General features: G+C 35.6%; 3 protein-coding genes across 4 annotated transcripts in view; 1 reads left to right on the forward strand and 2 right to left on the reverse strand.

The window, feature by feature from the left end:
* LOC123679163 (division abnormally delayed protein) overlaps positions 1–11,470 on the reverse strand; it is a 338,738-nt gene extending 327,268 nt beyond the window's left edge. Inside the window, exon 1 of the mRNA XM_045616589.1 lies at positions 11,065–11,470. Within this exon, the coding sequence (XP_045472545.1) occupies positions 11,065–11,260 (196 nt within the window). The 5' untranslated portion in view covers positions 11,261–11,470. The remainder of the gene's footprint in view (positions 1–11,064) is intronic.
* Positions 11,471–11,658: 188 nt separating this feature from the next.
* On the forward strand, positions 11,659–15,978 carry LOC123679162 (histone acetyltransferase KAT2A). Its single transcript, XM_045616588.1, has 11 exons — positions 11,659–12,084; positions 12,140–12,285; positions 12,408–12,676; positions 12,750–13,057; positions 13,107–13,279; positions 13,358–13,566; positions 13,622–13,842; positions 15,021–15,257; positions 15,310–15,458; positions 15,515–15,605; positions 15,667–15,978. The coding sequence occupies exons 1-11, from the start codon at positions 11,793–11,795 to the stop codon at positions 15,858–15,860; spliced, it is 2,289 nt and encodes a 762-aa protein (XP_045472544.1). The 5' UTR covers positions 11,659–11,792; the 3' UTR covers positions 15,861–15,978.
* A 2,117-nt stretch (positions 15,979–18,095) lies between these two features.
* Positions 18,096–24,591, reverse strand: part of LOC123679165 (serine/threonine-protein phosphatase 2A regulatory subunit B'' subunit beta) — a 71,041-nt gene continuing 64,545 nt past the window's right edge. Inside the window, exons 8-12 of one of the 2 annotated variants that reach the window (XM_045616591.1) lie at positions 24,297–24,568; positions 23,330–23,518; positions 23,168–23,250; positions 23,000–23,024; positions 18,096–19,790 (exon numbers count right to left, since the gene is read on the reverse strand). In XM_045616591.1, the coding sequence (XP_045472547.1) occupies positions 19,779–19,790; positions 23,000–23,024; positions 23,168–23,250; positions 23,330–23,518; positions 24,297–24,568 (581 nt within the window). In that variant the 3' untranslated portion in view covers positions 18,096–19,778. The remainder of the gene's footprint in view (positions 19,791–22,999; positions 23,025–23,167; positions 23,251–23,329; positions 23,519–24,296; positions 24,569–24,591) is intronic. The other variant, XM_045616590.1, reaches the window with a different exon arrangement.

The raw sequence follows: 24,591 nt of genomic DNA on the forward strand, positions 1-24,591 counted from the left end.
TCTGTATGTATTGGCAAATTTTTCAAGGTTGTGACAATTTATGATGCAAGAAAAAATTATGAAGAATAAAATAAAAATCGTGGGGTTTTGTCCCTTAGAGGAACTAATGTTGCAATTCAAATTCGAAGAAATTCCACTGAGCTCGGGTAGTTTGGTTTGATATGTGGATGGGGTGCCACAGAACATTTCTTCCACCTGCGTTAGACCTTGCACCTGTTCCCCAATTCCATCCTAATGAAAAAAAAAACATGAAACGTAACGGATAACACTAGTTAAAGCAGTTTGATTGCCGAAAGGTGGTAACACTGGCCCATAATGACATTCTTGACGTTCCGAAAGTTCATGACACATGTCGTTGGTACTCTGTGGCCTACGATTTGATTGATGATGTTTCTTCTGCTTGGATTAGAGGGAAGAAAATTCTATCGAATTGGGGTGAACGCAGGTAGTGGAAGGCCGAAGTATAGGATATGAATGAACTTGGTCATGTAACTTTCTATTTATCACCTTTCTTTTTGATATGGGGAACACAAGAGGGTGGGTTTTTTATGGGATATTGTGTTTGTATAAACTTATTATAAGGAGCATTTTGTTTGTTAGAATGGAATTTTAGAATGATGAATCATTTACCTCACAATGGAAAGAAATTCTCCTCTTTAGAGTTTTTTATGAAATATCTTTTGAACTAGGTACAAAATTCAATGTTTTTTTCAACAAAGTATCCAAGAATATTTTTTTTCGATCACACCATTAAGGAACATCAAACACCAAAATTTTAGGCTCATTTTTGGCTCACATTTTAACCCACTGCGAAACTGAATTCATGTAATCCAAAAAAAATTGGTTTTGTTGGCTTTACCGTCAAGCTATAACCATAAAGAAACACCTTACATGGCTATTTTGAGCTCTATTCGGGCTAATTTATTACTAAAATGTTTTGCTCTCGGTTTTGCTCTTCAGTTTTACGAGATATCCTGGGTTCTACTAGATTCACCCTAAACTGGCAATACCAAATGCAAATCTAGACGAACCCATGATAACTCCGAAACTGGGGAGCAAAATATTTGGTAATAGGATAATAAATAAGTTAGTAGAACCCTCGGTAGAGCCTCAAATAGATGATGATTGCGTCAGCAGTATAGTTATTCACTTTTTTCTCTATTTCAGTATCGTAATTAGTCCATTACAGTACTACAAACAGTGCTGTAATGAAGTCATTACAGCATTGTCTCCAGTTATATTTTTCGTTTTGTAGTTGTCTATACTGACTTCCAATTCTATGAAATTTCAACGCACGCCAATTGTCAATATGATATAATTTGGATATAGTGAAATGATTTGCAACATTATTCGTAATTTCTCTGAATTCTGGTGGTGTTAAATCGATTTCGTCAGACATAATTCACGAACTTAATGCGTAATTATAAATTAATTCAAAAGGTACAATTCAAATTCCGTGATCTGTCAATTTTCGTTACACTCACATTAAATGCCAAGATATAATACAAAATTCACTAGGATGAATAATCTGAATTTTTCATTGAATTTCGACAATATTTCACAAAAATTGACTGAAATGGAGAAAATATCGTCTTATATGCGTTCAAATTTCGCATGCATTGTTTTAGAATATATCATATTGGCTTGTTACGAGGCTTGTCAGTTCAGCCAACTTAAGGTTAAGCTACAGAACCCGTGATTTCTTCCACGACTGAAGAGCAGAAATTTTTTCAATATGGTAGTTAATAAATTAGCCCAAAAGCAAGACCAAGAAAAAAAATTAAAATTCTAAAGTGGTTCTGCTAGCTTTACGGGAGAGAAAACCTATACTCAGTCAATTTGTCTCCCCCTCGGTCTTACCGGTTCTGAAACTGTTATGAATTAGTATGAGACGTTTAGACGATTGGCAACACTTAAAACAACCAAAATCTGTACTCCAACAACCACCGAAACGTATCTAATCAGTCACCTAATTCCCCTATCCGTCATCCAGAAATTTCAACATCGTCTCCATCTTCCGAGGTTCCAGGCAAATTTCCAAATCCCAGGACAAATTATCGTGCGAGGGAGACGAAGAGAGATCCATTTGTAACCCGCAAACGTCGAAAGAAAGGGGCAATTTCCATCGGATACCCCCCCTTGTACGTCTGAAAAGGGGGTAAATGGGAATTTTTGGCGCTCCCAGAATCCGTCCCAATTATTTCACGTCCAGGATACGGTCGAGAGATTATTTTGCCGTGAATTCCCGCTGATTATTTCGCTCGGCAGATGAATATTCGGTCTGCGTAATTGCGTCGGTTCGTACCGTCGAATTGCGCCGGGCGATCTCTCAAGATATTTGGCAGAACTTCAATGGTCGCCGACAATTCGGGTCACGAAGCGTTATAATGGCGAAAAAAGAAGAAGAAACAACTCCGAACGAGGTTAATTTGTGGCCGCGGAATGCGAAAGACGGGGAACATCGAGCGGATTTGCATAGAAAAAACGAATTGTGGAGTCTGCGGCACTTCTGCCAACTGTGGAATATTGGAATGAGTAATTACGTAGGATGGAAGGTATCACTGGCGGTATGAAGGCAGAAAAATACGGGCTTTGAGGTTAATCTGACAGGTTTACAACTCTTGATGAAGTATAATGAAATTGACTCAATGAAACACAGAGAACAATTTTGTTCGCCAAATTTATTGTGTTTCCTTGGAAGTGATCTTTTCCGCTCGAAATCTTTGAGTATTGTAGTGGTTAATATTTTTTAGAATAGAATTTTTTAGAGCTATAGAACTTTAAATTGCAATAAAACAACGGTGGATTATTCGATTGACATGAATTTTATTTATCCACAAGATAATCTTGTGGCATTACATTTTAAATATGATTTCTGGCATATGACCGCCACGACTGGCTCGTATGTAGTCCAATCTGGACGTCCAATTTTCGATGACTTTTTCCAACACTTGTGGCCGTATATCGGCAATAACACGGCGAATGTTGTCTTCTAAATGGTCAAGGGTTTGTGGCATATCCGAATAGACGAATGACTTTACTTAGCCCGACAGAAAGTAGTCTAGCGGTGTTAAATCATAAGATCTTGGAGGCCAATTCACAGGTCCAAAACGTGAAATTAGGAGATCACTAAACGTGTCTTTCAATAAATCGATTGTGGCACGAGCTGTGTGACATGTTGCGCTGTCTTGTTGGAACCACAGCTCCTGGACATCATGGTTGCTCAATTCAGGAATGAAAAAGTTAGTAATCATGGCTCTATACCGATCACCATTGACTGTAACGTTCTGGCCATCATCGTTTTTGAAGAAGTACGAAGAATGATTCCACCAGCCCATAAAGCGCACCAAACAGTCAGTTTTTCTGGATGTAACGGTGTTTTGACATACACTTGAGGATTAGCTTAACTCCAAATGCGGCAGTTTTGTTTGTTGACGTATCCATTCAACCAGAAGTACGCTTCATCGCTAAACAAAATAAAATGGACGTAGTGCGCGATACGTATTCCGCACAGTACCATTATTTGCTAAATAAAATTACACTATTTGCAAGCGTTGTTCAGGCGTGAGTCTATTCCTGATGAATTGCCAAACCAAACTGAGAATAAATCACTTGACAGCTATCAAATCGGTCGCCATCTTGAACAGTAATGCCAACTTAAAGTTATATACCTCGAAAAAAACACCCGTTATAAAGTCTAGAATTGTTATTTTATATTTCATTTAGCTATTCTGTATGAGTCGGAGCTTTAGTTTTCTATACTTATAATGAATCTATCAACACGAAAATTTGCAGAAAGCTTGAAATGAAATTGTCTTTAGATACCAGCAAATTCTCAGTCTGATCGGATCTGTAATTTTCAATTTTAATCTAGCTTTATTCTGTTATTTTAGTAAATACTTATTATATTAATTCACGAGTAAAAAGTCATGTGAATAATGAAACCGAAAGTGCGTCGAGCTAATTTGATGGTCAGACCGCAGTCTACCGTGATGGGCATGTGACAGCGTTGACAGATGACGTTTCGCGCGTGGTCAAACCTAGAGAGATGAGCGTGTTCCGTGAAGCGTGACACTCTTTCGTGCGTGACATGTCATCCTATTGTTACTGTGTGATACGATTAAGCATGTGCATAAATATAATTTATGATTGGCAAATTTTGTCCGCGATTTTTTTCGTGGAATGTTGCTCATTCGAACAAATGTTACATCGTTTCGCCATATGTTAACTTTTTGATAAAACAGTCAGGTCAAAGATCATTAAATATAAAATTTCATAAAACGTTCTTCTCTAATTCTGTGGTTATTCCTTTCATTCTTCCACATCTTGTAGAACAAAATCGTGCGAGAATATATCAGAAACGCACAGTTTTCATGGTTATATTTTATTATTCTATGTTGGTACTCCGAACTTTCCGCCACGGCTTTATCTGTCAATTCATCAATTTGCCTTAAAGAAATCAGTTCTGCTAACCAACATTTTTCAATGCAAAAATCACTAAATGATATTTATGGAAATATTTCATTGATTTCAATAAGAATGCAATGAATTAGAGAATGGTTATTTATAATACAAGTGCAGAAGGCATTGATATTCTTCCACGAGTTCAAAATTCAAAAACGAGCCACGAAGTGGCGAGTTTTGGAATGAACGAGTGGTAGAATGAGCCTTCTGTACGAGTATTATACATTATTTTCTCTAATTCATTGCATTTTCATTGAAATTAATGAAATATTTCCATAAATATCATTTAGTGATTTTTGCATTGAAAAATGTTGGTTAGCAGAACTGATTTCTTTAAGGCAAATTGATGAATTGACAGATAAAGCCGTGGCGGAAAGTTCGGAGTACCAACATAGAATAATGAAATATAACCATGAAAACTGTGCGTTTCTGATATATTCTCGCACGATTTTGTTCTACAAGATGTGGAAGAATGAACGGAATAACCACAGAATTAGAGAAAATAATGTATAATACTCGTACAGAACGCTCATTCTACCATTCGTTCTTTCAAAAACTCGCCACTTCGTGGCTCGTTTTTGAATTTTGAACTCGTGGAAGAATATGAATGCCTTCTGCACTTGTATTATAAATAACTATTCGTTAACACGTGAACAATAGAAATTCCAAACAGAGTCAAAAGGTGCATTATTTAGATTGGGCAAACTCTGGCATTACTCGAAATAAAAAATTCACAAAATTCTAGTGAATAAAAGGTGAGTAAATAGATAAAGAGACAATTGAAAGATGAATAACGCCGACACACAGTACAGTTCGTTACCTCAGCATAATAACACCAACGGAACGCAGACAATGTCTGTTTGTAGTGGAAAACATTAATTTGGTGCTAGTCCCTTGAAAGGTAACAGGTAAGAAAGGGACAAGAATGAAACTGTGATACACCAAAGTCATAAATCTATCATATCTGGAATGAGTGTGAATATTGTAAAGAAAACACATACTTCACGCCGAGTTTGAGAAAGGTATAACCTAACCTAGAAATTCCAAAACTTGCGATCAACGAAATGAATTCCATTCGGTGTTTGGCCTGAACAGGGAGAGCCTGAAAAAATTTAATATTATAGGCGAGAAAAAACAATTATAATAATATTTTGATAAATCATTCAAACCCGAGCTCAAACCCAACACTTAGGTATTTCATTTTTTAAAAGGTTTAATGGAAAAGTTGAGAACTCGACAGTCTTATCTTCTGAGTAATTTTGGCGTGTAAAACCATGGGTGGCAATAATTTCAGAAAAAGTGAGTTATACAAGTGATATATGTGGGCGTTAGCAGTTGATTGATCAAACGCACTTCGAATGGCCAAGACTCTCGCCAAGACTAGTGTTATCGTTTGGATTATTATTATTCAACCTTTTCAGACTAAGGAGCTTTTATTCGACAGGTAAAAATCTTGTGGGAACTTGTCTAGTTTCTTAAATGAAAAAGGAATGATTCACTAACATCTTGTTTCTAAATAATGTGAATGGAGAGATGTGCAGGGTAGTGAAAGTCAATTTTCCTACAACTGCTATGAAAAGTAGCGTATTCTTCATAGCTTACTCAATTTCAAAACTATGTACCTATTGCTTATACTGTGGGAAATATTATTTCTCACGGCACTTTGCCTACACCTCGCTTGGTAGACCAATGAAATTCGGCTTTTGAGTCGTTTCTATGTGAACGCAATAAATTAGCACATACTGTCAACGAAGGCCATTTTGATTTGAATCAAGTCCATTACTTGAATCATTGAAATTTGTGCAGTTGTAGGAAAAGTATATTGTGCAACATGTGGAAAGTCCGTTTCTCGCTCGTGTGTTTCCACACTCGCGAGCAAAGTTGGACTTTCCCCACTTGTTGCACAATATACTATTTCCTAATCAGTTGAAACATTCGATATCATTTTTTGGGCCACAATCAAACACTTCCAATTTCTGGCCTAATATCAAAAAACCTAATGCAGCAACTGCCAAATTGCCCCGATATGGATACGGTCTCGGATACGGTGCAGTTTTTTCAAAATTCGACCTACTTATCACTTTGAGACATCAGTTTTCATTCGATAAAAGACATTGTATTATTTCCGAGAAGACAATAAATTTGAATAAATAATAAATATTTTCTGTTTCATCGACCAATTCCTGATACTTCCATGAGAGTTCATGCTTTTTCTACATTTTTTAAAATTTTTTAATGAACAAAGTCAATCAAGTAGGTAAAAGTATATTCTGAAACAAGTTGCAGAATGGGCTCCTATTCCAACAGGAATGCGAAATTCTTGAACGAGTCCTAGTGACTTTTGTATTGTATCTTGACAATTGGTGTAACTGTTGCGAAAACTGACAGATTGCGGAATTTGAATTTGACTAGTATGTGTCGAATTTTGACATATTTGATAATTACGCATTGAATTCGTGAATTATTTCTGACGAAATCGATTCAACACCATTGCGAATAATGTTGCAAATCATTTCACTATATCCAAATTATATTATATTGACAATTGACGTGTGTTGAAATTTGATAGGATCGGAAGTCAGTGTAGACAACCATAAAACGAAAAATATAACTGAAAACAATGCTGTAATGAGTTCATTACAGCACTGTTTTTATCTGTCACTTTTGACATTTGACAAGTAAAAACCTCGTCATTACTAAAAACGGAACGATAAACGATTCACCAACTCAATGAAATTTTTTAAATTCACTACAAAAATGTTGAAAATTCTGCAGTCACAGTCCACAAATAAAGCATATAGCAATAATGAAACTGTTGAAAAAAATTGAGCTGTTGGGACAAGTTAGTGATGAGAACATTCTAAACCGTGTGTTTCGCTCAAGAAAGACTGAGAATATTGCTGCTCTCGCCCATAGTATTGACGAAAACCCAGATTTGTCGATACCTCGTCGATCTTGGGAATTATATAGGCATTCCACAAATGGAATTGGAAAATATTGATGTGGACGACGTTTATTTTCAACGAGACGGCGCTACGTGCCACACAAATAAGAAAACAATCGCGAATTTGCTAGAAAAGTTTCCTGATCGTGTTATTTCTCGAAGAGATGATCACAATTGGCCACCGAGATCTTGTGATTTAACACTTTTAGACTTTTTTCTTTGAGGCCACGTAAAAGATGAGGTCTATACCAATGCGCAACAATATATTCAAGAACTTGAAGATGGAATTCATAAAATTATCGAGAGATCTTGTGATTCAACACTTTTAGACTTTTCTTTAGGGCTACGTGGATGATATGGTCTATGCCATTGCCAATGTTTCACGTAGATTCAAGACCTTAAGGATGGAATTCGAGAAGTTATCGAGGATATACAGCCACAAATGTGCATTTTTTTATTACAAAATATAGTTATTTATGCAACAAGTGCAAAAAGTGAATGTTTATTGCAATCGACGTGAAATTGTCCGACGAGGCCGAGGTGGACAACACGTCGAGTGCAATAAACAATTTTTGCACGAGTTGCATACAACATTTTTTCTCCGTTCATGCAAAAAGCAAAAAATGATTTATTGAGGTGCGGCACTTGGTGTAGGAAAATGAAAAGCGCAACTTGAATACTTTATTATTAATTTCGATTTGCATCGAAACAGGAACTAATGCGTTAAGTACGAACAATTTAACTCAAACTTTATTTTTACCCTCAATTTTGAAAGTGAATGAACAATTGGTGCACTTTTCAATATGAATATTTCGTAGTGAAGTACTTTTTAAATCCACTTCTTGATTTGTTACTGTTGTAAACGTACTAGTACTTGGTAACAGTACATCGTTATTTCCTTCAGGCTGAAATATTTGTTTGTCATGATGAGAGCACGTTGAAGTAGAATGACAGATGAGTGCAATAAAAACTTTATTGCACTAGTGCAATAAAGAACTTCTTTTTCCACTAAATATAGTTCAATGAAGTTCTGCTTTTTGCATGAATGTAGAAAAAACCTTTATTGCACCATTTGTCGAAAATCCTCAACGAACAAAGAAACGTCCCAGCATAGGAATGGACATCGATGATCATAATCGATTCAAAACACATCGACGATCGTACACTGATGAAATTACAATACAATGCGATTCGATACTTCCTCTCCCTTGATTCCAATGCAACTTCAGCTGGTAATTAATCACGAATTCAAGTCCTTGGCAAATTCTATCCTGCCAAATCAAACAGCAATCCGGTTGTCGAATTGTGCAGATAGCTATCTTTGTCCAATGACGGAATCCGGACTTCGAAGGTTACCCCAAATTTGGTTCTGACCGTCAATTGATGTCTATCAATCGAATTTCCAATTACTGTTCTGACGCTGATGGGGTGCTCTGGGAAGTTCAACACAGGAAAAGGTCGTTTTATGCCCTCAATGGACTCAAAACTTTAATTGAAGATACCAAACATTGCACTGCGTATTAAGAATATTCGTCCTAAACTCAAAATCTACCCACTAAACAAGGGCATTAGTTTTATGACAGGTTCAATCGAGGGTTCAATTATATGAATCTACTACAAATCATAGCTAGTAGGAATAGTAACGGGTGTTTTTTTTCGAGGTATATAACTTTAAGTTGGCATTACTGTTCAAGATGGAGACCGATTTAACAGCTGTCAAGTGATTTATTCTCAGTTTGGTTTGGCAATTCATCATGAATAGACTCACGCTAGAACAACGCTTGCTAATAGTGCAATTTTATTTCGAAAATAATGGTTCTGTGCGGAATACGAATCGCGCACTACGTCCATTTTATTTTGTTTAGCGATGAAGCGCAATTCTGGTTCAATGGCTACGTCAACAAACAGAACTGCCGCATTTGGAGTGGAGCTAATCCTCAAGTGTATGTCGAAACACCGTTACATCCAGAAAAACTGACTGTTTGGTGCGCTTTATGGGCTGGCGGAATCATTGGTCCGTAATTCTTCAAAAACGATGATGGCCAGAACGTTACAGTCAATGGTGATCGGTATAGAGCCATGATTACTAACTTTTACATTCCTGAATTGAACAACCATGATGTCCAGGAGCTGTGATTTTAACAAGATGGCGCAACATGTCACACAGCTCGTACCACAATCGATTTATTGAAAGACACGTTTGGTGACCGCCTAATTTCACGTTTTGGACCTGTGAATTGGCCTCCAAGATCTTGTGATTTAGCACCTCTAGACTACTTTCTGTGGGGCTATGTAAAGTCATTGGTCTATGCATGCGGATTAGCCACAAACTCTTGACCATTTGGAAGACAACATTCGCCGTGTTATTGCCGATATACGGCCACAAATGTTGGAAAAAGTCATCGAAAATTGGACGTCCAGATTGGACTACATCCGAGCCAGCCGTGGCGGTCATATGCCAGAAATCATATTTAAAATGTAATGCCACAAGATTATCTTGCGGATAAATAAAATTCATGTCAATCGAATAATCCATCGTTGTTTTATTGCAATTTAAAGTTCTATAGCTCTAAAAAAACACGTTCCATATTCTAAAACAAGTTGCAGAATGGGCTCCTATTCCAACACGAATGCGAAATTCGACGACGAAGGAGCGAGTTTTCGAACGCTTGAGTGTTGGAATTGCCTTCTGCAACGAGTATTAGACGATAATTTCTCTATTTCAGTCGAGTTTTGTGAAATATTGTCGAAATTCAACGAAAAATTCAGATTATGCATCCTAGTGACTTTTGTATTGTATCTTGGCAGTTGGTGTGACTGTTACGATAATTGACAGATTACGGAATTTCAATTTGAATCGTATGTTTCGAAGTTTGAAATAATTTATAATTACGCATCAAAATTCTAAATTAAGCCTGATGAAACGATTTTACATCACCAGAATTAAGAGAAATTAAGAATAATGTTGCAAATCATTTTACTATATCTTAATTATATTACCTATATTGACAATTGACGTGAGTTGAAATTTGATAGGATAGTCTGTGTAGAAAACCAAAAAAAAAACATAACTGAAAACAATGCTGTAATGAGTTCATTCCAACACTGTTTTTAGTGCTGTAAGGAACTCATTACAATACTGAAATAGAGAAATAAACTTTCCATCATCACATTTTCAATAAACGAAATCTGAAATACCTGAGCTTTTTCACTTTCTCAGCGTTAGATTGTGTTAGGGTGGAGGACGTCACTTTATTAACTTGTAACACTGACCGCCCCAATCAAGATGACGTTAGAACCAGTTCTTCACTCTTCTCCACAACTTATTTTCTGTGCCTAATCGTTTATCTCTACGATTATCCAATTCAACTAACGACACAGCCAACTTCCCATTGTGTTCTCGACTTTGATAATGAAGTCGTCAAATTGACATTAACAGTTTGAATGGGCTCTTCGATCGCAGACGATTTGATTATTTGCCTAATTTACTTAATGAAATCGATAAACAGTCTTAATTAAAGGTCACCACACTCCATAATCTGATTTTCGTTTACCTTCACGGTTATTGAATCCTTTGATTGAAAATTTACCTTGAACTGCTCGAATTATTAAATAGTAGCTAGAAAAATTTTCAGAAGAACAAATGAAGTGCTTACCTTTAGGGCTATCCAATGTGACTGTGACATTTTTCATTTCGAAAAACGGCTTGACATTGTCGCAGGACTCGTCTCCTAATCCATTGTCTGTTGTCCTTTTCGCCAATCGAGCATTCACATTTTTGCTGTACACAACACTCGAAAAACACACCAGAACCAAATAGGCAACAAAAACGACATTCACTCTCGCAGACATAGCGTTATATTCGGTAAAATTCTCGGTTCAACGTAAATCCTTGGTCCGCGGGGCTTCAAAATTCAAAGGAGCGCAAAACGAAACACACTTCGCGTTTTTGCGGACGGCACTGTTTGTCGTTTTACCAGTACCAACACAATCAACCGCGCTAACTTGACTGGCGAGCAAACTTCGCCTCCTCTTCTGACTGCTCTTGGACGTTCTGCATCCGAAAACCTGATTGAGCAAGCGGTAGCGGTAACTGATAATCTTGGCATACTGGTATCTGTAGAATTCAACGTCCCCTTCCTAGTCACCGTTCCAGGCAACCACGAATACACCCATCTACAAATAAAAAACAAAGCTAAATCTTGTGGCGCCCTCGAACGAAAATTTTAGGAACTGAAAGGCAACAACAGAACGCTTTCAACGTTTTCAGTTAGAAATTGACATTAGAGATTTTAGGTTAAGTTTGTTTTGAATAACTCGGTTAGCTTGTTCATTGTTTTCAGGGATAGTAACTTTAAATCTTGGTTATTTAAATTGAATAAGTATGAGCGAACAAGCAAATACCCCCGAATCAAATGAACCTCCTACGCCTGAAACAAATGGTAAACGTCCCGAAAATGTTTCCCCTGAGCAACCAAAACCTCAAGTTTCAAATGTTGAAAAAATCAAACAGAGGAAGCAGGTTTGGTTTTCAGCCCCCCTCAATAGGAAACTTCTCAAGTTAGCAGTTTATTCTAAATGCCAGGTAGAAGAATGTCAGTGTACAGGTTGGAAAAAAGTCCAAGAACAACAAGCCTTCACATTCAATGATGTTTGTAAATGTGAACATACAATAGGTAATTTTTTTGCCAATCTTTGACGTTTACAATGATACATTTATAAATTTTCCAGAAAATCATGTTTCTCATTTGAGATCGAAACCAGAAAATGAAGTCAATCGTGTTCTCAGTATGGCTATAGATTTTGATAATATTTATGCAGCAATGAATAGAGAAGAAAATCCTGAAACCAAGAAAGTATATGGCTGTTTGTTTCGAGTAAGTGAATGAGAAAATTTAATGAGTTTTTGGTCCTGTTGATTGTTTTGTTGCAAGATTTGAATCCTGTGACAAAAAATCCTAATAACTAGATTTTCATAGTTTAATTAAACAATTTCTAGCTTCTGCGAAAGTGTATACTCACTTTAGAAACACCAACTATTGATGGTCCTTTAGGATGTCCTCCTTTTGAGCGAGCCACAATTCACAAAGCCATTACTAACATGTTAGTGTACAAGTTTTCTCATTTGGCTCAACAAGAGTGGAAAACAATGTGCGAACTAGCAAGGATTTTGATCCAATATTTGAACAATTGGGAATTTCCTCCTCCAAGCCCAGATCACATTGTCAGACAAGAAGAAATGACAATATACAGAGTGGAATATAGAAGGTGAGCTTAAATTGCACTATTTATACAAAATATTTAAAAAACTTGTGATTAATATCTTGTCATAATTATCTAGATGGCTTGTCTTTTGTCACATACCTATGTTTTGTGATTCTCTCAAACATACAGACACAACGATGGCCTTTGGAAAAACTTTACTCCGAACAGTTTTTAAACACATCAAGAAGCAGATAATGGACCAGTTTCACAGAGCCAGGGATCAAATGACTCAGGAGAGGAGAGTTATGCTTCTCACACACTTTCCCCCATTTCTCAATGTCCTAGACAAGGAGTTATTCGCTCCAAGCTCACCAATTTTCGATCCTGATTTTAAACACATTCCAACTCTTCATCTGCAGAGCTTACTAGAATCCTGTAGAAAACGTAAGTGGATATGAAACTTGAGACCGGTCCACTTCATGAAATTTTTTAGCTGCTCAAGATGCTAATACTCCTTCAACCGCAACCACTGTGAAACGTCCAAATGAAACCCCCGTTAGAGAAACAAAAAGGAAGAGAGATGAACATTTCGAGGATATTCCAGAAGAAACAGTTGCTCAAATTATTAGAACAATAGATGACCCAAATTATATGACTGGTCCTGATGTGAGTAATATCATTATAACTGAGATGTTACTTGAGGTTACTTTTGAAAAAAAATTATCACCATTTATATAATTGCAGCTTGTCTTTTCTGAAGATGCCCCTGCCACCGATGAAGTCCCAAAAACTGAAGAAAAAAAGAAAATCATCGAATTGAAGGTTGTAGGAAATAGTCTGACAGAGCCAGTACCAAAACAAACCATGATCTGGTTGATTGGACTGCAAAATGTATTCTCTCACCAATTGCCCCGAATGCCCATCGAATACATTTCTCAATTATTATTTGATCCGTATGTGATAAAATCAACGTTGAAGGTAACCATATCAACTAGTTTTTTTTTCCAGAAAACATCGGACTTTAGCACTGATAAAAGAAAATCATCTGATTGGTGGGATCTGCTTTAGGATGTTTGAAACACAAGGGTTCACCGAAATAGTGTTCTGCGCAGTCACAAATAGAGAACAGATTAAGGGTTATGGCACCCACCTAATGAACCATTTGAAAGATTATCATATAAGGAAAGGGGTTTTGCATTTTCTAACTTTTGCAGATCAAAATGCCATAGGTAGGTACATAAAAAATCATGCCAATTTTACTCTATAGTTTATTATTTCCTCCTATTTCATAGAATGTCTTGAATCATGAACAAATTGTAACAAAATGAAAGAAAACTTGTATCTTGCCATATCCAAATTTTGGTTGACTAAAAAAAATTTGGGATTTCTAATCTAATAAATATGCCTTTGGTTTACAAGATGAAATAACAATTATGACGGACTAAAATATTCTCAAATTTATAACTACTACTATAATGACCACATCTTTGTTTTAAAATAGTTATTTATAATACAAGTGCAGACGGAATCTACATTCTTTCATTTTAATGAACAAGTGTTAGAATGTGTACTTCTGTACAAGTATTATACATTATTTTCTTTAATTCACTCAATTTTCATTAAAATTAATGGAATATCGTTTAGTAATTTTTGCATTTAGAAGTGTTGGTTGGCACAACTGTTTTCTGTAACAGAAATTTGACAGATAATAGATAAACCTGTAATGGATGAGTTCTTAGTACCAACATATAATAATGAAATAAAACCATGAAATCTGTGTGCATCTGAGATATTCCCGCACAATTTTGTTGCACAAGGTACGGCAGAATGAACAGATTTGACACAGAATTAGAGAAATTATATTTATTATCATGAATCGATTTCCTTATTTCATGTCCTCAAATTTCCGGTATATGACTTATTCAGTATGGTTTGGTTTTAAAAACAATTGATTATATAAAGGTTGAATATGTCTACTCGCTGAAGGCAATTCAATATAATTATCAAAATTATGGTATTATGTACCATTATTATTATTATTTGAACTGGGGTCGTTTTGCTTCGGTGAGCCTTCCGGGAACTGCGACCATGCAGATCTTTTGTTCACTACCCTACTCATTCATAGAAACCCAGGGAGGTCGTCAACGACGTTAATAAAATTGACAACCTCCCTAGGGGTATTATGTACCAAAACTTTCACTATTTGTCACGATGATGTCATAATTTTTAATATTTTAATAATTATAATAGATTTTATTCTTGGCCTATAGGGATCCAATTTTTGTACCAAATTTGGTTCGAATCTTAGTTTCTGAGAATAGCTTTAGACAGACCAATTCTTCTTACAGTAGTTTGATATTTGTCTGTCATATTCTTCACTTTGAATTATTTCTTTAACCCTTTTCAGGTTATTTTGAGAGGCAAGGTTTCTCTAAGGATATCAAACTCAGCAGATCGATATACCAGGGTTATATAAAGGACTACGAGGGAGCAACCTTGATGCATTGTGAATTGAATCCAAAAATCATTTACACAGAATTTACCGCAACAGTAAGAAAACAGAAGAAAATTGTAAAACAGCTGATTTATCAGCAACAAAGAACCGTTTCGAAAGTTCACAGAGGACTTACATTTTTCAAAGAAGGTCAGTTTCCGTATTTGCTATCTTTCGTTTTTGAGATAAATTTTTTTGTCAGGTGTTACAACTTTGCCTATTGAGTCTATACCAGGCATAGAAGAAACTGGGTGGAGACCAGCAGCAAGGGCAACAAGATTGGTACACCAGTTGGAAGAATCTCAAGACATCGATGTTCTTGCTGGGATGTTGAAAGTAGTTCTCCATTCCGTAAGTTCGGAATTTGTTTCCGCACAACAGAATATCAAATTTCTTTCTATTTGTAGGTGAAGAACCATGAAGATGCATGGCCGTTCAAAGTTCCAGTTGATAAAAATACAGTTTTGGACTATTATGACCTCATAAAGTATCCCATGGGTGAGTTTTTTTATATTCGTTTTATTATTTGAAAGATGTCACAAATTTATTGATTTGTCAGATCTGAAGACTATGGCAGAACGTTTGAAATCCAGATATTATGTGTCCAGAAGACTATTCATAGCTGATATGATGAGGATATTTACGAACTGCAAAATTTATAATGCACCTGATACAGAATACTATCAGTGTGCTGTGAATTTACAACAATATTTCCAGACCAAGATGAAAGAGATAGGTTTATGGGACAAATAATGCCTTTTCATGAAGTTGATACAATTAATTTTGTAAATAGATGTTCATTATGTTTCCTGAGGAAACAAACTGTTGTATAGAAATTATATCTGTAAATATAAATTCAATAGGCTTACAATTCTCTTTTTTTATGAAAATCTATAGTATTGCCAATAATACTTCTTTACAGTGCGGATATCTAATGGGAAGAACAGAGATAAAATTCCATTATTTAAATAAAGGTAGGAGATGTGATCATTTGAACAATTTCCCTTCCATAATCACTTTGAGAGAAGGAGAGTAAGCGTAGGCGTGTTCAAAATTATTCTGTCTAGATTATAGGAATTCTGAGTTAATTCTTTGTAGAAAGCGAGAATTTATGTATTGTATTCTCATATTTTTCTTTTGCGATGTTTCCAAAATGATTCAGTCTAGATTATCGGAATTCTGAGTTAATTCTTTGTAGAAAGCGAGAATTTATGTATTGTATTCTCATATTTTTCTTTTGCGATGTTTCCGATGTTTCAACATGGTCGACGCCAAGGGGCGTCGACCATGTTGATCACTGTTGCACATTGTGCAATTGTTGTCATTATTAGGTTAAACATTATTTCTTGTTTGTTCTCTTTTCAATTAAATGGTTGAATTCAATCATATATGCGTCGTTTCATATGCTATTTAAAATGGATTGGTACCTACTTGTGCGTATTCGTTCTGGAGACCTATAAAAATAATCTGATACATCCATCTCATTACAACTCATTCGATTGAAACATTCGATCTTGTGGATCTTTTCGTTATTTCCAAATCAATTTTTAGATAAAAAATGTATAAATATATCCAGATCCGAATTTTGTAGAAATTAGTAAAAAGCATAGAAATAATCAGATTGACAGAAGGACACTGCTCTTTTTGTAGAAAGCTCAATTTTTCAGTGCTCATCAACAGTTGAAACCATAGAAATATTGAGACTTTTAGGTAAAAAAAGGTTTTTGACCATTTTCTGTTAGTTATTTCAATACAAACCATACGATGTTATATATTTTTGAAATCAGGAAAAATAAGCTTTCAAAAAATGGCACATAAATCTAGTGTTCCAATTTGAAAAAACATAACCTTGGGCTATAGCTTCGTAATTAAAAACCCTTTTGAAAAGACGAGCACGCCACTGGATTATACGTAAAAAAGTGCCTGTATAATGTTTTAATTTCAGAGCTCTATCATCAGTATTAGCGGAGATATAGTTTTTCGATATCGCCATTTTCCAATTTTCGCTTATAACTCGAAAACAAAAGGAGGTGGTTAAAAATGAATACCACCCTTGTTAGTTTCTCAGAAAAAGAGACCGAGAAGGGGATATCAGATTTTGTCTATTTCCTCTGGTTTAAAAGTTGTAGTGCTAAAACATCGAAATTTGCCCAACCTGTACAGTATATCACCTTGGTTACTTTGATTAGTAAGTAGGTCCGTATATGTATATCAAATTCCTGAAAAAGTGGTGACCACACTTTTATTCTGGTGGAGTTCGGCAATCACTCCCACTTGTCTTGTCATTTTATTCTTCAGATTAATGTTTATAAAAATTTTTGGACAGAAGAGAAAAGTATCAATCACATAAATGTCTTTGGAAGCACTTATGATAATTATTTCCTCATGAAAAACATAACTGCTCTGAAAATCTCAGCTATATACGGACCATACCCATATTTATTAAGATGGCGAATTGCCAGGTACTGTTTATTGGGGTCGTAGAATAGATATTTATAATACAAGTACAGAAGGTATTGATATATTTCCACGAGTTCGAAATCGGTTAAAAACCAACCATGAGTATTATACATTAATTTCTCTAACTCACTGATTTTTTATTAAAATGGTAGATTTTCATAAATATCATATGTAGTGATTTTTGGATCGAAAAATGTTGGTTGGCAGAACCGTTTTCTGTATCACAAGTTTGGCAGATAAATCTGTGACAGAAAAGTTCCGAGTACCAACACATAATAATGAAATATAACCATGAAACTGAAATAGTCCTGCATGATTTTGTCTACAAAGTATGGCAGAATAAACGGATTTGCCACAGAAAAAAAGACATTACTTTTTGCAATCAAGATGACTGAAATACTTCCAAAATATTGATTTATGATTTGTAATAATGAAAGACAATTACGTGTTTAAAAATTATTATTTCCAATGATATTTTAGGAAGTTGTAATGATTTGTAGAAAAAGGGATTACAGAAAAACAAACAACAAGAGAAAACCAATATAATATCATAATCTAAATGAGAAACAACTTTATACAATGCTCACAACTTACTAATCAATAAACAAGTATAAATGTTGTAATAAAAAATGACTAGTCAAATTCATACTATATGTTAATCGAAAAATTGTTAAATAAACTATACTATACAATTCCAACAAATAAGCTGCACCATTTTTTTTAATATAATAACATAACTCAAAGTTTGTATTCGAGAAAATCCTTGATACATACAACAATATAAGCTCAATTGGTAATCAGCCTCTAAATATATCATCCAAATACTAACTTATATTTATTAGTGATGTGAAATACAAAATTTCGGTTTGTGACTAAACTCGATATCGAGTTCATTAATTAATTACAAGTTATGACAAAATTTTTCTGCCTATTCAGCGTGAATTCAGTTTCCTCCTAGGCTACTCTATGCAAAAATATAGTTGTCTCTAATTTCTAAGCTTTTTGCATTCTCCATTCACCTTTTCGTTTATCATCGACACCTGTATAGTTTATGAACGAAAGAGCCTAGAGGAAATTACATTGAAGGAGTAATTATCAGTCAAAATAAATTTTTTCCTTCACAGGAGTCAACAAATAATATAAATTTATATGATGAAAGAATTTCATCGTAGACATATGAAGATATCAAACGAAATACACAAAATCTATGAGAAGTTAATATGTAGAGCACCATTTTTTATGATTCGTTAATTTTGAAATAATGGGCCATAACAGGTAAAATTCTGAAATTTTTTCTTCTCAATCGACCTTTTTTCATGTCGATTGACCACGTCATGATATTTTGTATATTTCGTAACATATCCTGTATAATAAGAAAGAATTCTGACAAGCATACCTTGTGACCGAATAAAACGTTTAATATTTTTTATTAGGTATATATTCCTACCTATTAAAATATGAATGATTAAATATTTAATGTAACTATAAAAGTATTAAACAAATCGATATAAGGATACCTACACTGGATTGCAATTAAACTGGCTTCTTCCACTATGTTACTCATAAACTTAATAATATTTTCTCTCATATAGTGTGATTCAGTCAAAAAAATTATTCGATTTTCATTAAAAATAATTACTAAGATATATGAAAATAGACGATTCACAAAGGACGCAAAGTACCTTTAGGATATTCTGAGCCTATCAAAGAAAAAATAATTCTAGCTCAAGGGTGTATTGATATTGTGATATATTGATGATGCAAAGTAAACGACCTTGACTAACTGTGGCTCCATGTTCTTCATTTTTGACTGCACCACAAGTAATAACAAACAAAAATAAATTAAAAAAAAAAACATAATAAAATATATATAAATTAAAATCTTTTATACTCGAGGAGAGTTGACTTCCAGAAATAGGTATCTTCAAATCCATAATCACCACCTTGTTACGCACCTACTACATCCACTAGGGGTTTTTCTCTCTTATATTCGAGCAACATACAACCGCTATACAAAACAACGTCCTAGATACAAAAGAAAAAACGTTCCTAATTATTACTATTTTTATACTTCGAGCTTGCGACTAGAAAAACACGATGTCTCGACTGTCGTCCTAAATACTACACTCGTCACTGTCTTCAGATAAATCGCAGGTGACGTCCCCCATGTCCAGGTCCCCCTCGAGCTGGGTTAGGTCATCTTCATTGCCATCATCGAACGAGCTGTAAGGTTTCTCATAATTAAAGTTAGCTTGATATGGTTATTGTTAGAGTATGCTATGAGTTATCGAAAGAAGAAGCATTGAAGTATTAGAAATGACTAGATAAGGTTCATGAACCTGTTGTATGAAAAAATGCAATCTAAGTATTTGGTACTATACTTGAGAGCTAAAGTAACACAGGGTAGTTCAATTGGCGTTTGATTCACGTTTCGGCAAGTTTAAATCATCAAGAACTACTAAATTACAAAAACATGCGAAATAGTTAGGGTGCTAGGAAAATGAAGAGGTCAACACACTTGCCAGAAAAGAAGCATAACCTCCTTTCATTGGCCTAGGACCTTTCTGCGGTATACAGTGTTGAATCTAGACAATTTTCTTCGTTAGAGGATTTCAACATCTAGGGGGAAGTTGAGTCAAAAAATCGTTTTAGTTTTGAGAGATACTCTTTTTCATTGGGGGGTAATATCCCCAGGCAGCCCCTGGATTCAACACTGATGGTGGTATAGGCAGATGTACCTACAGTTTCAGTTAAAAGGCAAGTTTTAGGAAAAGGCAAAACCAAAAGAGAAACACTCGCGGAATCTTCCTGGGTTGGAACATTCCAAGAAGTTTCTTGGAAACTATCACACTGCTAGATCTAAGAAGTATCTGGATCGCGTACAGGCTCTAAAGCCTCTGTGATTAATGTTTATGATACAATAAACCACATAAACTACATTATTATCATTATCTTAGCAAGTATATGCCCTTCCTCAGACTGCATCAAGGAAGCATCTCATGAGACGAGTTCAGATTTCTTATTCCTCAGAAGGATGAAGAAACTCCGGATCTCCTGGTGACGAATGCCTAGCTCTCACTAGCCAACACAAAATCTGCTTTAGACAAGAAACTTGTAGGAGTGAGGAAGTAACCTTCTTGAAGGTTTCAGTAATTTTAACTTCTCAGACTGACTTTTTCTTTTACATTTCTATTAATCAAAGATGACAAATTTTTAAAACAAACATGGACAGCATTGCTGTAGAAGGGAATGGATAAGTCAAAATTGAAGCCAATGGAAGGTAAAGAGGTAAAGTAGAGTTACTGTGAAAGTATCACCCTAACCATTTTACATATTTTTGAGCGCTCGTTCTCTGAATCGATCGTTTTGTCACTGCCTGTAATTTTAGGATTTCCAGCTGGAAATGTTCTCAAACAATAAGGTTCGACTAACAATTCGATTCTCAAATTTCTAATTGTTATATATTCTCTAAGAAATTTCCATAATATATAATAGAATTTCGCCTGATAAGAAGCACAAGATGCATTCAGAACATAATTGAAAACGACATAGTAGGTTAGGTTGTGCAAGAATATTATGAAGAATAATGGCTAGACTTGGTTAGGCCCAAAGTTTAGGGAGTTAGCAATAGTTATTTCTCTGATTCTGTGGCAAATCTGTTCATTCTGCCATATCTTGTAGAACAAAATCGTGCGGGAATATCTTAATTTCATACAGATTTTATGGTTATGTTTCATTATTATATGTTGGTACTCGGAACTCTCCTGTCGCGGATTTATCTATTAGCTGTCAAATTTGTTATAAAACGGACATTTTTTGATTTGAAATAACTAAATGATATTTATGAAAATATTCCATCAAGTTCAACGAAAATACAGTGAATATCATAAAATACTGTATTCTTCTCCTACATAAAGCTATTTCTAACACTCGTTCATTCAAAAACTCGTCGTTTCACTGAATTTCCATTGAAATTAATTGAATATTTCCATAAATATCGTTTAGTGATTTTTACATTGAGAAATGTTGATTGGCACAACTGTTTTCTGTAACAGAAATTTGAAAGATCACGTTCTATTAGTGATGACGTCACGTCACACACCGCCATTTTAGTTCTCCTGTCAGTGTTCGGAATCCAAACAACAAATTGTCATTCAAATTAGTACGATGTCGTTGAAGAAATTGGCTTATTTTGATAAATAAGATTATTCAAGGAACGATTTCACTATTAATTGATAGACAGAAGGAACGAGATTAATGCCAGTAAATTCGAACTTGAAGTTCAACTCATAAAAACGGCTTTTTACAAAATCTGGGGAATGATACAGGATTCAAATTTACACGTATTAACCTCGTTCCTTCTGTCTATGAATTAATACTGAAATCGTTCCTCAAATACTCTTATTTATGAAAATAAGCCAATTCCTTCAACGACACCGTACTAATTTGAATGACAATTTATTTGTTTGGATTCCGAACACTGACAGGGGAACCAAAAATGGCGGTGTGTGACGTCACACTAATAGAGCGTATAAAGCCGTAACCAATGAGTTGGCAGAACTCTTTTCTGCATCGCTGAAGCGATACATAAAAGATAAATCTGTGACAGGATAGTTCCGAGTATCAACATAGAATAATGAAATATAACCAGGAAATCTGTGTGAAACTGACATATTCCCGAACGATTTTGTTCTACAAGGTATGGCAGAATGAACGAATTTGCTACAAAATTAGTGAATAGTTATTTATAATACAAGTGCAGAAGGCATTGATATTCTTCCACGAGTTCAAAATTCAAAAACGAGCCACGAAGTGGCGAGTTTTGGAATGAATGAGTGGTAGAATGAGCCTTCTGTACGAGTATTATACATTACTTTCTCTAATTCATTGCATTTTCATTGAAATTAATGAAATATTTCCATAAATATAATTTAGTGATTTTTGCATTGAAAAATGTTGGTTGGCAGAACTGATTTCTTTAAGGCAAATTGATGAATTGACAGATAAAGCCGTGGCGGAAAGTTCGGAGTACCAACATAGAATAATAAAATATAACCATGAAAACTGTGCGTTTCTGATATATTCTCGCACGATTTTGTTCTACAAGATGTGGAAGAATGAACGGAATAACCATAGAATTAGAGAAAATATATTTTTCAATGAGTTGCGAAAGTTTTCTGATGATATTATAAGCTTATGATCCAAGGTACCAAGTCAGTGTTTCAGTTGTATAATTTCTACTTGAATTGCCTCGCAATATACTAAGTGACATCTCACGTAATTGAATTCTCCTGTAATTACTGCAACGAACTCTGTATGTCACTCAGCATAATATGTTATTCAGCAAATTAATTCTTGAGAAACCAGTGTCAAGCTTTCAATCGAACAATCAGCGTTAGAAATTCAGCAACTCAACAATCACTATTTCTTACCCTGTCAAAGCCACACTCGTAATCCCTAAACACAATTCACCAATTAATTGGAAAACATACAGGTATAATAGGACTAGACTTGATTACCAATGTTACCACACCTGATGGATTTAGTATTCCGAAACTAGTACGGTACACTTTTGAGGTGAGGGATACTGTTATACTTACAGACTGTCCTGCTGATCATTTCCACCTTCTTCGGCGACTAACAGCTCGTATTCTTCAGCTGCGTATCTGTCCCAATCAGACATCTATAAGAAAAAGGAAGGCATCAAATAAAGTGTGGAAAAATGAGAAAGAAACATTTTCAGGTTGAGAACCGTGACTCACCTCTTCTCCTTCAAAGTCGTGGTCTCTCTGCGAGGCAAACGGATCTCTCTGCTCGTGATCCAAATATTTCTCTAAATTGAAGAAGGTATCAAAAAATATGGATGTCAATTTGCATCTCTTCAAATCACTTAAGGCAATTTTCCCTGGGCACTTGGGCTTAACCATGTCTAACATTTGACATAAACAGTCCTGAAACCAAAAATGCAATCTTGAATTGTTGTATAACATGAAAAAATAATAAAGATCTGAAGCACGGAGTTTATGGCTAAGGTTATGTCATATATTATTATTATTATTTGAACTGGGGTCGTTTTGGTTCGGTAAGCGTTCCGGGAACTGCGACCATGCAGATCTTTTGTTCACCACCCAACTCATTCATAGAAACCCAGGGAGGTCGTCAACGGCGTTAATAAAATTGACAACCTCCTTAGGGGCCTTAGCCGTTACCTCTCTGGTATCCAGGACCGGCTTAACCATGTGAATGGTTCTTAGGTCAGCCAGCTCCGGACACTTGCATACCAAGTGTTCGGCTGTTTCTGCTTCCGATCCACAGAGCCTGCACATCTCGTCTGCTGACTTTCCCATACGGTACAAATGATGTTTGTACCGACAGTTCCCCGTCAGCAGTCCCACCATCACCCGAAGCTCGACTCGCGACAGCTTTAGGAGCTTTTTGGCGTAGGTAGGTGAAATCTTCACGAATTTCTTTGCCTGAACAAGTCTAGGAGTGTTAGTCCCGTGGATTGTCCTGTTATTCAACTCCCATAGCTGGACCGCAGCTTTATATTGATCTTTCCCTATCCCACAGAAAGGCTCAGGTCCAGCAGGTGTTAACCTTGATACACTTTTTGCAAGTTCATGAGCTCTTTCATTTCTTTCAACCCCACAGTGCCCTGGTACCCATAGTAGTATGTCATATAACTATATGAGATCCTGTTAATAAAAAATTTAATCAAACTTGACTTACTTTAAAAGGTAGGGTATCAATTCCTATAGATTCCGTCCGGTGTATCTGTTCCTCATAGAAGTATTCCAACTCGTACATGGAGAGGTAGCCGTCGCCATCTAGATCCATACAACGGAACCAGTATTCGATGGCGGTAGGGTGGTTTTTGTCCTCTTCGCTGAGGAGGAACCACACGAACTCGGTGTAGGACATCTTGTCGTCCTGGTGGGACTTCTTCTGGCCCCTGGTGACGCAGCCGCTGAAGATGCGATCTATTATCCTCGACGAGAGTGCTGAAAATGGAGAGGGGCAAGTC

The sequence above is a fragment of the Harmonia axyridis genome, chromosome 4, assembly GCF_914767665.1.
Source record: "Harmonia axyridis chromosome 4, icHarAxyr1.1, whole genome shotgun sequence".
Lineage (NCBI taxonomy): Eukaryota > Metazoa > Arthropoda > Insecta > Coleoptera > Coccinellidae > Harmonia > Harmonia axyridis.

Excerpts from the sequence above, each read along its gene's own strand:
- LOC123679162 (XM_045616588.1), top strand. The coding sequence starts at position 11,793 with ATGAGCGAACAAGCAAATACCCCCGAATCAAATGAACCTCCTACGCCT. Across the intron at positions 13,280-13,357 it reads ATTATATGACTGGTCCTGAT|CTTGTCTTTTCTGAAGATGC; the intron begins GTGAGTAATATC and ends ATATAATTGCAG. Across the intron at positions 13,843-15,020 it reads TGCAGATCAAAATGCCATAG|GTTATTTTGAGAGGCAAGGT; the intron begins GTAGGTACATAA and ends AACCCTTTTCAG.